Raw genomic sequence first — 15031 nt, forward strand, 5'->3', positions numbered from 1 at the left:
CAAATCTGTTCAACCTTCAGTCTGAACAGAAAACAATGTTCTCTGACAGATTGTTTTAATTTTTCTTTTGAATCCAAGACCATACTTAATGTGACTGACTTACTTCCTTAATGATAGGTTTCAGAGTAACAGCCATGTTAGTCTGTATTCGCAAAAAGAAAAGGAGTACTTGTGGCACCTTAGAGACTAACCAATTTATTTGAGCATGAGCTTTTGTGAGCTACAGCTCACTTCATCGGATGCATAAGTGAGCTGTAGCTCACGAAAGCTCATGCTCAAATAAATTGGTTAGTCTCTAAGGTGCCACAAGTACTCCTTTTCTTTTTTCCTTAATGATGGTCATTATGCTCTGACGATATATGGAGGCCTAAGTCTTCATAGGCAATGTCCCCATAAAAACTTACACCACTGTGGCAAGTTTAGTAGAGGAGAATGACAGGAGACTGCAGGAGGGGTTCCAACTGAACGGTTTCACAGGAAGCCCTAAATTTGCTTAAATCAGCCATTTGAGGCTATTCTTATGGTATTTCCAACCAGGTCAAAAGCAGGAAGTACTGGAATTCTTGTGAAGTTTGCAGCTTGAGTTCTTTATATTTGAGTTGGTGCTGCAGACGTTCCCAGGGAGCTGCTGTTTGTTCTGTGTTGTGTAGATGTTGGCTGTTAATTACTTGGCAGCAAGCTGGGACTACTTAAGTAGCCTGAAAATGGGCTGTGTGCCCCAGAGATGAGAAGAAGCATGCTAAACAGAGCAGCTGTAGTGCTGCAGAGAGGCAATGCTGGTATTACCTATGTCAGGGGGCAGCGAGCGCAGGACTCACAGCCTGCTTCAGTCTGCTCTAAGAACCGGGATGATTTTCTAAGGTATACTTCCCTTTTTACATGATTTTTTTTTGGGCGGGGAGGGGGGGGTCTTTCAGCAGTAAATGTTAGTGTCTGGACTTTGTTATGGAGTTAGCCCCAGTGCATGGCATTCTAGAATTAAGACACTGCTTTTAAAACTTCTTTTCAGATTTGAATCCACAGGTCTTAAAGTCATGGTGTTCTTTTTGTGCTTGAGTTAGTGGGGCTACAAGTGGTTATGCCATACACGTTCTCCACTTCTGCAATTTGTAAGAAGAATTTAGAAATAAAAGATAGAGTGAACTATTAACAACAGTTTGGGTCAAGTGTTGAGATTTGTTTTTTTATGGCTTTCTTTTGTCTCTTCTATATTTCAGGCAGACTTCATAATGAGTCTTTTTATAGCATATAAAATAAACTGAGGTCATTTTCAAGACTTGAAATTTTGTATTTAAATTAATCAAAGGAGTAGTCCGTTTTAAAACTTCTTTAGTTTGTTTTTCTCTTCTTGGGGCTAGGTATTTTCTTGCAGCATCCTGTTTCTAAAAATATTACCTAGTAGCACAGAGCCTTCGATCAGTGAAAGATATCTGCATTCATCTTTTAAAATGTATGTAACTATTTTTAAAACAAGACAACTCTTAAGCAACTTGCTTAACTGCATAGATCAATAGCCAGTAAGACTGACGGACCAGAAGGTTACAAAAGACATTAGACAGACACATTAAACGTGTTCTAATGCAGCATTTTCATATGAGTAATAAAGGAATAAAGGAATTTGAGTTTATATTTAGCTGTTCTTTTTTAGAAAGCCTGTGGCCCAGCCTTTGAAAATCTAAAAATACCATTATTCTATATTAGCTTAAAAAAGGGAATGCAAATACACTAACATTTTCACTGTATTTTAGAACCTCAACTACAAGTGTAACTACAGCTATTTGTATTTCTGTGACATTAAGAACTCTTTTCTCTCTTTTTTATTTTTAAACTAGTGCTTCTCCAACAGCATTTGGGTGGCCATGTTAGATTTTACTCTGTTACAGAGCATAATTCCATGATAGGTGTCTTGTATATTGCTGGTATCTAGGGTTGCCAACTTTCTAATGGTAGAAAACCGAACACCCTTGCCCTGCCCTGCCCCGCCCCTTCCTCGAGGTCTTGCCCCCCACTCACTCCATTCCACCTCCCTCTGTCGCTTGATCTCCCCCACCCTTGCTCATTTTCACTGGTCTGGGGCAGGGGGTTGGGGTGCAGGAGGGGGTGAGGGCTCCAGCTGGGGGTGTGGGCACTGGAGATGAGGGGTTTGGGGTGCAGGAGGGGGCTCCAGGCTGGGGCAGGAGTTTGGGGGGAGGGAGAGCTTTGAATGGGGGTGTGGGCTCTGGGGTGGGGCCAGGGCTGAGGGGTTTGGGTGCAGGAGAGGGCTCTGGGCTGGGGCTGAGGGGTTCGGAGTGCTGGAGGGGGTTCTGAGCTGGGGCAGGGGGTTGTGGTGTGGGACAGGGTTCAGGGTGTGGGCTCCGGACGGTAAGGACCTCAGGTGGCCCTAACATTTCCCGGGGATGGCAGAAGTCCATGTGGCTCCCAGGAAGTGGTGGCCTGTCCCTCCAGCTCCTAGGCACCCCCCTGCCTGCAGGTGCTACCCCTGAGGCCACATTGGCCGCGGTTCCCAGCCAATGGGAGCTGCAGAGGTGGCGCTCAGGGTGGTGCCTGTGTTTATGCTTATAAGAAGCACACAATCTTTTTAAAGGGGATAAGGCAAATGCCACATTTATTGAGTACAATTTAAGCACTGAAATCAGCAATGCTTCCATTTGCGCACACACACATGCACCAGCTGCAGAACCTTGTGTGTATCTTATAGTTACCAGTCCTTAGTGTTGCTCGGTCAGTTCCAGTGGCCAGCTGAAACTGCACACGAGGGAGGGGAGCTGGGCCTCTGTCGAATGAACCAAAGTCCCATGGCAATGCACCCTTCTTTTATAGTAATAAATTCCCATACAAGTCTGTCACACCGGAGCTGTTAATCACAAGGTAGTCAAGGTTGTTCTTAATTAGCATTATTTTGAGTTGTTACTGGGAGGATCCGCAGCTGTTTATCTGTCCCTTTGACTCAACTTCTTATCTTGTCCTTGGGGTGTGTGCCTTTGCTTTAGGGTCGTCAATCTGTCAGCTGGGTTATTGATGATGAAGTTGGTGCCTCTTGACTCCTCCACTCCTTTCTTCACCATCCCGCCCAATTGTCCTTTCTCAGTTAATTTTCATACATTCTTCACTCACACCAAACTGTAAATGAGGCAATTACAGCCATAAAACTTCTATCCTTCCAAGAACAAATATTAACACAATCAGCAAAAAATAAACTCGGAACAATGTCTTTTTACTAATTCAAGGCTACAGTTTCTTTTTACTAATTCAAAGGTAGCAAAATGGAGTATAGGGCAAAATAAGAAAAATGGAGTACAATTTTACTTGAAACAATTTCTTCCCATTAGGCTTTTGGCCTACACCTGTAGGTGGGGGCAGCATGCAGAGTCCCCTGGCTACCCCTCCGCCTAGGAGCCAGAGAGACATGCTGCCACTTCCCAGGAACTGCACAGAGCTAGCCACGGAGCCTGCCTGCCCTGCTGTGGCCAACCAGACTTTTAGCAGCCCAGTCAGCTGTGCTGACCAGAGCTGCCAGGGTCCCTTTGAAAACCAGACACTTGGCAACCCTACTGGTACCCTGAAGAAAATGAACGAAATGGAAGATACACTTAGGGCCTGATTTTGCAGCCCATATTTATGCAAGTAATCCCACTGAGTGTAATGAGTCTGCGTGTGGGAGTAAGGATTCGCTATGTTAAGGATTGCAGAATTGGGCTCTTTAGAAAATGATAAATCAGAACATTTGAGGCCTGATCCAAAGCATATTGAAGTCAGTGGAAAGATTCCCCTTGACTTCACTGGAATCCTGGCTATAAGTATTAAGCAGAATGTGTGTTTTTCCAGTGGGAAAAGTGATGTAGAAAGAAGACATTTGCAGAGTTATTCACGTTCCAGAGTAATACCGTGAGAATAAAGGGGAAAATCCACTGGGTATCATTACAGAAATGCTTCCTGTTTAATGCCTTCCAGCAGAGGTATATTTTACAATTGAAACTACCATTGATGTGTAGGGAGAGACTTACAAAAGCAACTGAAATTTGACTGGTTTCCTCTTTTTTTCTCCAGTCAAATGTGCAGGAAGCTATAAAAGCCAACAGAGAGCTAGGAGAGAGGAGGAGGAAGAAGAAAAACAGCCCTCAGACACAATACCCCAGTGACTCTCAACCTTTCTGGACTACTGTACTCCTTTTGAGAGTCTGATATGTCTTGTGTACCCCAACTACTAGAAAACTACTTGCTTACAAAATCAGACATAAAATTACAAATGTCACAGCATGCTATTACTGAAAAATTGCTTACTTTATCATTTTTACCATAATATTATAAAATAAATTAATTGGAATATAAACATTGTACTTACATTTCAGTGTATAGTATGTAGAGCAATATAAACCAGTGATGTAACTAAGAGTGGAAATTTGGGTGGGCCCCGACTTTCAGGCATACAGGCAATGACAGACTATGCTAGCTCAGCTTCTCCCCTAACGCCACACCCTCTTCCTAGCCCCGGTGCACCCAGACACAGGGCTACGGTGACCAGGTGTCCAGTTTTTTGACCAGGTGTTCTGGGTGAAAAGTGACCCTGGCAGCTCTGGTTGCACCACTGACCGGACCGTTAAAAGTCCGGTCGGCGGTCCTGTAGAGCTACGGTCCTGGCTTCGCGCTGTGCCTGGGAAGTGGCCAGCAGGACCGGCTCCTAAGTGAGGGGGCCACTGGGCTCCATGCACTGCCTCCGCCCTGAGCACCGGCTCTGCACTCCGTTGGCCAGAAACCGTGGCCAATGTGAGCTGCAGGGGCAGTGCCTGTGGGTGAGAGTAATACACACAACCTCCTTCCGCGCCTCCGCCTAGGAGCTGGACCTGCTGGCCGCTTCCGGGGCGCAGCTCAGAGTCAGGACAGGGAGGAAACCTGTCTTAGCCTTCCCACTGCACTGCTGACTGGGAGCTGCTAGAGATAAGCTGGAGCCCCAACCCCCTGCCCCAGCTCTGAGCCCCCCCACAACCCGGAGCCCACTCCTACACCCCAAACCCCTCATTCCTGGCCCCACCCCAGATCCCACACCCCAGCTGGAGCCCAGAGCCCCCTCCTGCACCTCAACCCCCTGCCCCAGCCCCCTTCTGTACCCCAGCCCAGTGAAAAGTGAGTGAAGGTGGGGAAGAGTGAGCCACTGGGGGTGGGGGAATGTAGTGAGCAGGGCCCAGGGTCTGGGGGCAGGAGGCAATCAGATTCAATACCTCCCGTTTGGTCCATGCTGGAGCTTTTTTGTGATTCTGGGACTGCATAGTCACCTGTGCTGATGAGCTCACCGCTCTGGCCAAACAGGAAATGAAATTCAAAAGTTCCTAGGCTTTTCCTGTGTACATGGCTAGTGCATCTGAGTTGAAAGCGCTGTCCAGAGCGATCGCAATGGAGCACTCTGGGATAGTTCCTGGAGGCCAATACCATCGAATTGCGTCCACACTATCCCAGATTTGACCCTGCAATGTCGATTTCAGCGCTAATCCCCTCGTCGGGGAGGAGTACAGAAATGGATTTTAAGAGCCCTTTAAGTCGACAAAAATGGCTTCATAGTGTGGATAGGTGCAGGGTTAAATCGATCTAACGCTGCTAAATTTGACCTAAACTCGTAGTGTAGACCAGGGCTAAAAGTTTGCATGATGCACAGTACATCAAGATTCAGGTTTGGATCCAAACACCTGTTGCTGTAAATCTTGATCATGTTGTTGATGCTCCACTCTATCCTTAAAGCTTAATCCTACAATTCTCAGGAAGGCAAAACTCTTACTGACCTCTCTGAGAATTTCTGTGTCAAGACTAAATGATCAGACGTGATTATGATCAAGAAAACCTGTTGATTAAATAAGGACATAAGCAATTGATTAATATAGAAAAATACTCAACAGTTCAACTATTAAATTCCTCAGCTCAACCTCTTTCTGTGTTTGTGTTTTAGTACAAAATGAGCCGACTTGGTTTGGCAGCCTTCTTTGTATATCTGGGTGACTACTGCAGAAATAATCTTCTGCATATATTGACTCAAATAGTTTTAATAAGTTAAATTCCTCTAGGTTTGTGTGGGGTTCAGGGTTGTTGTTTTTTTTGAGGGGAGGGGTGTTTATGTGTGGGTGTTTTGTTTTTTGTTTAAAGTCCCAAAACTGATTTAAGCCCTTTTGGGAGTTTTCCTCATGATAATGAGGAGGGAATTTTTTTGCTTTTTCCTACATTTACAGAAAAGTATATAAGAGATTAGTAGGGATTTTGTATTGTTTGAAAGTATTCTCTAGAATTTGAGAACTTTATCAGTATTATATAATTTTGTAGAATACTTAAAAAAAAAAAATAGGATTGACATTTTCTTACATTTTTAAATAAAATTTTAAGGGTAATTTCTGTGAACTTCTATAGTCTTTTCTCCATAAAGCTATAATGAAGGCCACAAAATCAAGAAGCTATTGAAAATTCAACTTAACTTATCAGAGTTGCCACAGATGCCTACTATTTGAAGTATGGGACAAAATACGGCGACACCCATATGTGTTAACTGTTGGCAAAAGTTTACATTTTAATAGCAACCTCTGTAAATAAAATCTCAGTGTTTCAGCCGTTATCTTCCAGCATGAGTTCTACAACAGGTTGTGTGTGCGTACATGCATGTACGCACAATCTCCCTTATCCTCCTTTTTGCGTCAAACTTGTGAGCAGGAAGGGTAGTGAAGCTGACTGATCATAAAACACCAAATTTAAGGCTTACCAAATTTAAATATGCTATTAAAATCCGATATTCCTGTTTGTTACATCTATATGTTGCACAACCTCTATTAAAACTGAATACTTAGTACCCTTCTGTTGATGATGCACCAACTGGTCATGCTTGGGTAATTGGGGGAGTAAAACACCAGATAATTATTTCTAGATTAGGTGGGCTGACTTGTGTACCCACTTGTTAAACATTTTGCCTCTCCCAGAAAATACTGGGTAGTAAGTACTCCACATCCAGCTCGGGCTTCAGCTTGAATATTGTTGGTGTGAAACTGAACCTCAGATAAAACAAAACAGTATTTTGGAAATGCACTATTAACATTATCGATAAAGGCGCTAAACATTGTTAGTAGGGAGGAAGCAGTGTAAATGCCTTCTTGCTTCCTCTAAGATATATAACAAACCTGGTGAGGATTGATTTATTCCCTGCAGCAAATGATATGCAGCAAAAGAAGAGTGAATTAATGTAGCCCAGAGAACATTAGCAGGATGTATAACATACACTTAACCATTGAAAATAATGGTGAGGGAGGGACAGAGGAAGGGAATGTACTTCTAGTGTCTACTGCAACATACGAAACCTCTCTGCTTGTGTCTAGAGAATAGCGTAGTAAAAACTACCAATTTTCACATATCAGAACTAATATTTACTTGAATTTGCTCTTTGGCATATGTTTTGCCAATAAATATCTGTTCCATGCCTAAATTCAACCCTTCAAACATAATCCCAGATGTTTGCCACAGTGGAAATTTACACAATGCTTTTAGCAAACTAGGTTTTTGCAGAGAAGCAAAACTAGTTTCCTCCTGAATATTCCACCCACTAGTCCTCTGATAGAGGACCTGGTCTATGCTTAAAAATTAGGTGAACCTAGCTATGTCCCTTAGAACTGTGAAAAATGTCACACCCTGAGCACTGTAATTAGGTTGACCTAACACCTGGTGTAGACCCAAGTAGGTTGTTGGAAGAATTCTTTGGTCGACGTAGCTACCGTCTCTGAGAGGTGGATTACCTGCATCAACATAAACCCTCCTTCCATCGGTGGAGGAACTGTTACGCTACATTGCTACCCCTGATAGTTGTGCCGCTGTAGTGTAGATCTACCCAGAGAGTTGCTTTTCTTTTATTAACAGCATCATTGACTACCTACAGCATTTCATCAGTTGCTTACCACTGCAAGCACCACTTTAAGTTAACCTCAGAACTCTGTGCAGAACAGAGTAACAGAGTGAGCAGACTTTTTAAAGCATTTACTGTTTGTAACTGACAATTGCTTCAAAATACAAATGTGTAATCAATTTGAGGGCAAGTCATCAGTTCTTTTCCTCCCCACCCGCAGCTGTTGAATGTGTAGATTCCCTGCCTCTCCCCCTGAGTTTTAGTTAGTTTCAGAAACCTGAAAAAGCCCTGTTTGGTTCTAACCATTACTGTTCATGAGCTGGGACTGGCTCTTTCTGGTTTTGTATCAAAGATGCTTGAAACTTCTGGCTTTCCATGGTTTCATTCCAAAACCAGTGGAAATCCTGCAGTTTCCATTGAATTGTGGGCTTATTTGAACCCCAAATGTGAATATAGGATCAAATCTATGCATATCAAAGTTGGAGTAAATATACACACCCCAAAAGATCCAGAAGCAACCTCCTTTCTTGCATGTACAATTTAGCGGATGCAGCTGATGGGATTTACATGTCTACCTTATTGTGCTAGTAAATCGGCGACTGTAGTTAGGTGTGTAAATTATATCAAGTAACCCCATGCTTCTTTTGTATTCACAAACCTGCACTTACCAGATGTGAGTCTCAACTGAGGGATCTTCACAGATCAGCCTCATAAAATTTTGGGAAACGTGCATCCCTGTTAATTGTATTAAATAGAATAAAATGTTCATACCACTTTTTCATCCATATTTCTCTTACGTCCCTTTACAAAGTCAGGTAAGCAATGTTAAGTAACTCCATCTGGCAGATGAGATGTCAGGCTGAAATTTTCAGAAGTGCCCACTGATTTTTTGGGAGCTTTGCTTTTGGAATGTCCACTGTGATACATACATCACTTTTTTTTTTACGGGAGCTAAGCAGGTAGCCAGGGGTAGAATCTAGGTGTTCTGAGTCCCACTCCCGTTTGGGTCACGCTTTCTCACTTAAAAGTATTCAGAATTACCACACGCTCGCATTATGTGCTGTGGCTTGTTCTGGGTTACTGTATTTTCGTACCACAGATCTCACTCTACCAAATGATACCTTCGGGGAAAGACTTGTACCTCATGGAGCAAATCCTTCACCCACTACTGCAGTCCCTGGCAGTCATAGAACTGGTGCAGTTTTCTTACATTAAAGGCAGGATGCTGATGCCTCCTGTGTGCTTAATGAGCTCAGCTCCATGGAAGCTCTGTATGTCTGTGTGGATCAGAAATTAATCCACTGGATTTCCTTTCACATGTTGTGAATTCAGTAATCATTAATGTGACTTTTAAAAAAATCTGTACTCTTAAACGGACTTTGAGACTGTAATAGTTTTGCCTCCTGAAAACACTTGGCTTTTTCTTTCATTTGTGACTGAGTAAGTCTGTGTCCCTGTGACTTAGTCCAGAGGTTCTCAACCTTTTTCTTTCGGAGGCCCCACAACATGCATTAAAAATTCCATGGCCCACCTGTGCCACAATCACCGGTATTTTGCAGATAAAAAAGCCAGGGCTGGCATTAGAGGGGTCGCAGGCAGGGCAGTTGCCTGGGGCCCCATGTCACAGGGACCTCTGCGAAATTGTTCAGGCTTCAGGCCTGGGTGGCAGGGCTCAGAGTCCTGGGCTTCAGCCCCATGCAGTGGGACTTTGCCTTTCTACCCTGGGCCCCAGCAAGTCTAATGCTGGCCCTGCTCGGTGGCCCCAGAGGGCCCCAGACCTCTAGTTGAGAACCACTGAGTTAGACTACATCCTAAAACATTGTGTGCTGTTGGAGACACATAGGTGTCTTGAACGGGATTGAAAGTAAAAAAAAAATCTGACCTAAACCCTAATCTTGATTCAACTTCCTATGTCCTGCCCTACAGAACCACAGACTGAGGATCTGCATCTTGCCAAAATATTTTTTCACTTTTTACAAATGCAAATCAGCCCTTTTTGTTGTTTGTTGTTGGCACTTCTAACTGTGACAGATGAAATATGGCTAGATTCTCCTAATTAAAATTTTCTGGAAAATTAGATTTTGCATCTCCCAGCCTAGAACAGATGGAGGATTCTTTCTAACCTCACTGCAGGTAATAGGCAAAAGTGATTAATAAAATACTCATCAAATTTTATGATCCCTAACCCTCTTTCCTAGTAGTGAGATATATAGATTGGAAAATCCTACCGGGATATGAAGAATGAGTGTGCTATTTCACACACTCTCATTCTTCATATCCCGGTGGGATTTTCCAGAGTGTGTGAAATATATATATTTCACACACTCTCATTCTTGCATATCCTGGTGAGGTTTTCCAATCTTTTTCTCTTCCTTTGCCCTCCCCCAGTGTATTTAGTTTTACCATCCCCAAAGTTATTAGTGTATTAACACTGTACAAGTAACTAGCTATCATTATGTTGGTACACAACTGAAATTCTGGGAGTTTCATTCAAGATTTGTAAATATTTGATGCAGAGAACAAATTTGCAGGTGTAAACAAATGTTTCGTTTTTCTCCAATTGAAAACAATTGCAATACAAATCTATTGCAGTCCACTAAAATCTGCAGCCTTTTGCAGTATGTTTTATTTCTTGCATGCCTAATAGGATTATAAGTAGCACTTCCGTTGCCTACCAGGCTAAATTAAGTTTGTTTTAAGACACTGGTTTGAAGCCAAAGCTGACAGTTCCTGAGAGTTAATATACATTGGATGTCCCCAGGGCATGACTACTAAACATTGTATAAGGATATCTTATAGCAAGGTTTCCTTGCACTACTTCAGTTTAAGTTCTGGGTACCCTTCATGAAAACAAAGCATAATCTATTCAACATGCCAGGGTAAACTACATGTGCTTTTGAAGAAAATAGCACCATAAGCACACCTTTTTGTCATATGTTTGAAATGGGCCATCCTGATAGTCACTACAAAAGGTGGGTTTTTTCCTCTCTTGCTGATAATAGCCCACCTTAATTAATTGGTTTAATTACAGTTGGTATGGCAACACCCATTTTTTCATGGTGTGTGTGTGTGTATATATATAGGTTTCTGAGTAACAGCCGTGTTAGTCTGTATTCGCAAAAAGAAAAGGAGTACTTGTGGCACCTTAGCGACTAACCAATTTATTTGAGCATGAGCTTTCATGAGCTACAGCTCACTTCATCAGATGCATACCGTGGAAACTGCAGCAGACTGCACGGTATGCATCTGATGAAGTGAGCTGTAGCTCACGAAAGCTCATGCTCAAATAAATTGGTTAGTCTCTAAGGTGCCACAAGTACTCCTTTTCTTTTTGTATATATATATATCTTCCTACTGTATTTTCCACTGTATGCATCCAGTGAAGTGGGTTTTAGCCCACAAAAGCTCATGCTCAAATAAATTGGTTAGTCTCTAAGGTGCCACAAGTACTCCTTTTCTTTTTGTATATATATATATCTTCCTACTGTATTTTCCACTGTATGCATCCAGTGAAGTGGGTTTTAGCCCACAAAAGCTTATGCCCAAATAAATTTGTTAGTCTCTAAGGTGCCACAAGTACTCCTCGATTTTTTGTGTTAAATTTCTAAATAACCTTTAAAACTTCAACAAATATTGTGTTGTAAACAGGACAGATGTTTCTTTATTTTGAATAAAAGATTGTTCATTTGACAGGAATCTCGAACGTAGTCTAGCCCATTCATAAAACCAGCCCCTTGATGGGATGTTTTGTGAGTGTGTGTGTGTTGTATATGTTTTTTAAATCTTAAATAATTTATTAACCATCAACTTTGCAGTGGAAACCTTTTATGCTAGACTGTCTTTTATTACTTAGCAGCTAGGGTTTAAGAAACCATGATCAAAATTTTCAAACATAAAAGCCTATAATTAAGACCCTAAAGCTGTATTTAGACCACCTGCCTGCCTTTCAAAAATGCTGCACACCTAACAACTCCTACTGACCTCACTAAAGGCTCTTACTTTTGAAAAATTTGACTCGAGGTCTTAAATATCTGATCTAATTTTTCTATTAGATCAGTGGAATTGTAGAAGTAGTTGGTCTTGAAATGCTTACTTAGAATTAAATATTAATTGAAAGTGAGATTGAAAAGGGTGAATAATACTGCTAGCCCATTTGTAATCTCCAATGTGTTTTTGAAAAACGATCTCAACTCTGGTGTTGCATCAAGCTGTCTTTAGGCAAAGAAGATAACATACCTTTTCACGTGTTGGCATAAATCATATCTTACTGGGAGAATCATAGCAGGTTTCTTTTCAGATGCCTATAATAGAATGCTTGGAGAATGAAATAACAGATACAGTTAGATGAGATAAAAGGCAATTTTAACATTCCTTCTTTATGTACATAACCCATTATCACCAGCGTGGGTGATCATATAGGAAAGTTGTTACCTTTTAATCAGTCAAATGTCCACTACAGTAGTCTTTATTGAAGTATCTATTTGCCAATCCAGGTAGCTCAGTGTGCTATCTTGGCAAAATCAATATAGAGAAAAGCAAAATAGTTGTTCGGTCATTCTATTTGCATATCTAAATCAGTTCACAACATATTGCTAGATATGAAAGCATTTGGGAGGCTGTCTTTATGTGGCAACAAGTTTTTTAAAACTAGACAATTTCTTTCATTTTACCAAGAAAGAACACACATCTAGTGATTCGATTTATAGACATTTAAATGGAACAATAACTGGAAATGTGAAACCCATTACCCAGGGCTGCCACAATATCATTCATAACTTTTTCTGTCGAAGTGAAATGATAGAACATACTGTATAGAACATTATATCCCGACTATACTAAGCATTATTCATGCTTGCTTTTTTCTTTTTTTTTTTCCCCCTACAGACAGCAGCACCTGTCCAAAGAGTCTCTTAACTAAATCTTGCTCAGCAAATAGCACAACCTGGCTAGTCAAGCAGAACGCATGCAATGAAGCGGCTCAGGGAATAAATGGAAACGTGCCAGTTAAACAATCCCCACGTTCAGCTTCAAATCCAAAGCCACAAGGTAAGTACAGATGCAAATGCTCTGTTTACATAAGTCATTCTGTGGCTACTTGACCCTGTTTCAAGAGGCAGGCAGCCAGGCTTCCTGGGAGGTGCAGCTTCTATTCCCCTTTGAGATTATTAAATGGTCATCTTGCTCACCTTCATTTACCTTGCAAGTAAATGTCCTTTTCATTGTCTTTGGTTTCACCTTCCTTAATTTACATTGGAGACACAGTCAAGCCAGCAAAACAATAATTTTAGGGTTTAGGCACAGTATATTATCGGTTTGCATATGACACTTCACACAACACCTTTTAGCTACAGATTATGACAAAGGTGAATTGGGGCAACGAGTGCGTCAGGCCTGATGAGTTATGGTTTGGTGTACCCTCTACCAATTGGTATTGAGGGGCTCCCTGGGTCTCACGCTAGTTTCCAAAAAGGAGTCCTTACATCCCTGAGCTGGAAGGATATGAGCCTATATTTAAGCTAGATGGTGAGTAAAACAGCCCAGCTGAGTAGGAGGAGTTAAGGGGGAATTTCAGGTTCTAGCAGAAATGGGAACCCCTAGGTAGTGAGGTGCGTTGTTGGGTGGGAGAAGAACACTTTATATTGAAGGTATTATTCTTTATTATGCAAATGTGCATATTGAATGGAGGAAGTATATTTCCCTCACTCCCACCACTGAATTACATATTCACTTTGATTTGCCTTCTAAAGATAGCTAAAGAGTAACAAGTAAACATTTTACAAATATGTGAGAAGCAAGAGGAAGACCAAGGATAGGGTGGGTCCATTACTTAATGAGGAGGGAAAGAGTAACAGAAAATGCAGCAGCATCTGAAGTGATAAATGCCTTTTTGGTTTCATTTTTCACCGGAAAGGTTAGCAGTGATCAGATGACTAATATAGAGAACATTAGTGTAAATGGGATAGGATCTGAGGCTTAAAATAAGAGAACAAGTTAAGAATTACTTAGACAAGTCGGCAGGGCCTGAGGAGATACTGAAGGAACTGGCTGAGGAGATTTGAGCCATTTTCTTTGAGAAGTCATGGAGAACAGGAGAAATTCCAGAACACTGGGAAAAGGTATTTTATTTACCCATCTATTAAAAAAGAGAATAAGGACAACCCAGAGAATTATAGCCCAGTCATAAAGGTGATGGAGTAAATAATCAGTTTGTAAGCACTTAGAAGATATTAAAAAGATAAGAAATGGTCAACATGGATTTATCAAGAACAACTCATGTCAAACCAACCTAATATCCTCCTTTAATAGGGTAACAAGCCTTGTGAAGCAGAGAATGGGGTGGGGAAGCAGTACATGTGATATAATCTTGGTTTTAATAAGGTGTTTGATGCTGTCTCACATGACATTCTCATAGGCAAACTTGGGAAATGTAGCCTAAACAAACCTACTATAAAATGAGTGCACAACTGATTGGGAAACTGTACTCAAAGTAGTTATCAATGATTCACAGTCAAGCTGGAAGGTTTCTCAGGAATCTGTCCTGGGTACGATTCTACTCAATATCTCCAAAAATGATTTGGATAATTGCATAGAGAGTACACTTATGAGGTTTGTGGACCATACCAAGCTGGAAGGGGTTACAAGCACTTTGGAGGACAAGATTAGAATTCAAAATGATCTTGACAAACTGGAGAAATTGTTACACCAATAAAATAAAAACCAGCAGGATCTTATTAAAGGGAAAAAGGCAAAATACCACATTTATTGTGAATACAGAAAGAATCATAGTAAGCAGTTAGTTACAGCTATAACATTCCATTCAATCTCATATTTATTCACACACACACGTTCTGCAAGGTTGTTATCATAGTTACCAGCCTTAGAGTTGCTCATGCCAAGCCACTGGCCAGGTGGCCTGGACATGAGGAGGGAGCAGGGCCTTGTCAGACGCTCCTCTGATGCTCCTGGAAGTTGGTTTGCAGAATCAGACCCCAAAGTCCTCACTTTCTAGAGTCCATTTTTATAGGAATTTCTTCCTATGCTTGTCTATGGGAATTGCTTCATCATGCTGTTTCTGAATCAATCAGCGGATAGCACATTCCTGACGGCTCCGTGCTGCTAGATGTTATCTTGTTCTTTGGTTCTCCCATTCTTGAGGCTGTTGGGTGGATT

At 41.6% G+C, this 15031-nt stretch overlaps 1 protein-coding gene across 6 annotated transcripts in view; it reads left to right on the forward strand.

Annotated features, from left to right (window-relative positions):
• The window catches only part of FGD4 (FYVE, RhoGEF and PH domain containing 4), a 197662-nt gene that overhangs the window by 120044 nt on the left and 62587 nt on the right, over window positions 1–15031 (forward strand). For 5 of the 6 annotated variants that reach the window (XM_048829817.2, XM_048829835.2, XM_048829853.2 and 2 more), the window contains exon 2: window positions 12746–12907. In XM_048829817.2, the coding sequence (XP_048685774.1) occupies window positions 12746–12907 (162 nt within the window). Of the gene's footprint in view, window positions 1–636; window positions 862–12745; window positions 12908–15031 lie in introns of those variants that run through there. The other variant, XM_048829862.2, reaches the window with a different exon arrangement.

The sequence above is a fragment of the Caretta caretta genome, chromosome 1 (assembly GCF_965140235.1).
Source record: "Caretta caretta isolate rCarCar2 chromosome 1, rCarCar1.hap1, whole genome shotgun sequence".
NCBI classification, from domain to species: Eukaryota; Metazoa; Chordata; order Testudines; family Cheloniidae; genus Caretta; species Caretta caretta.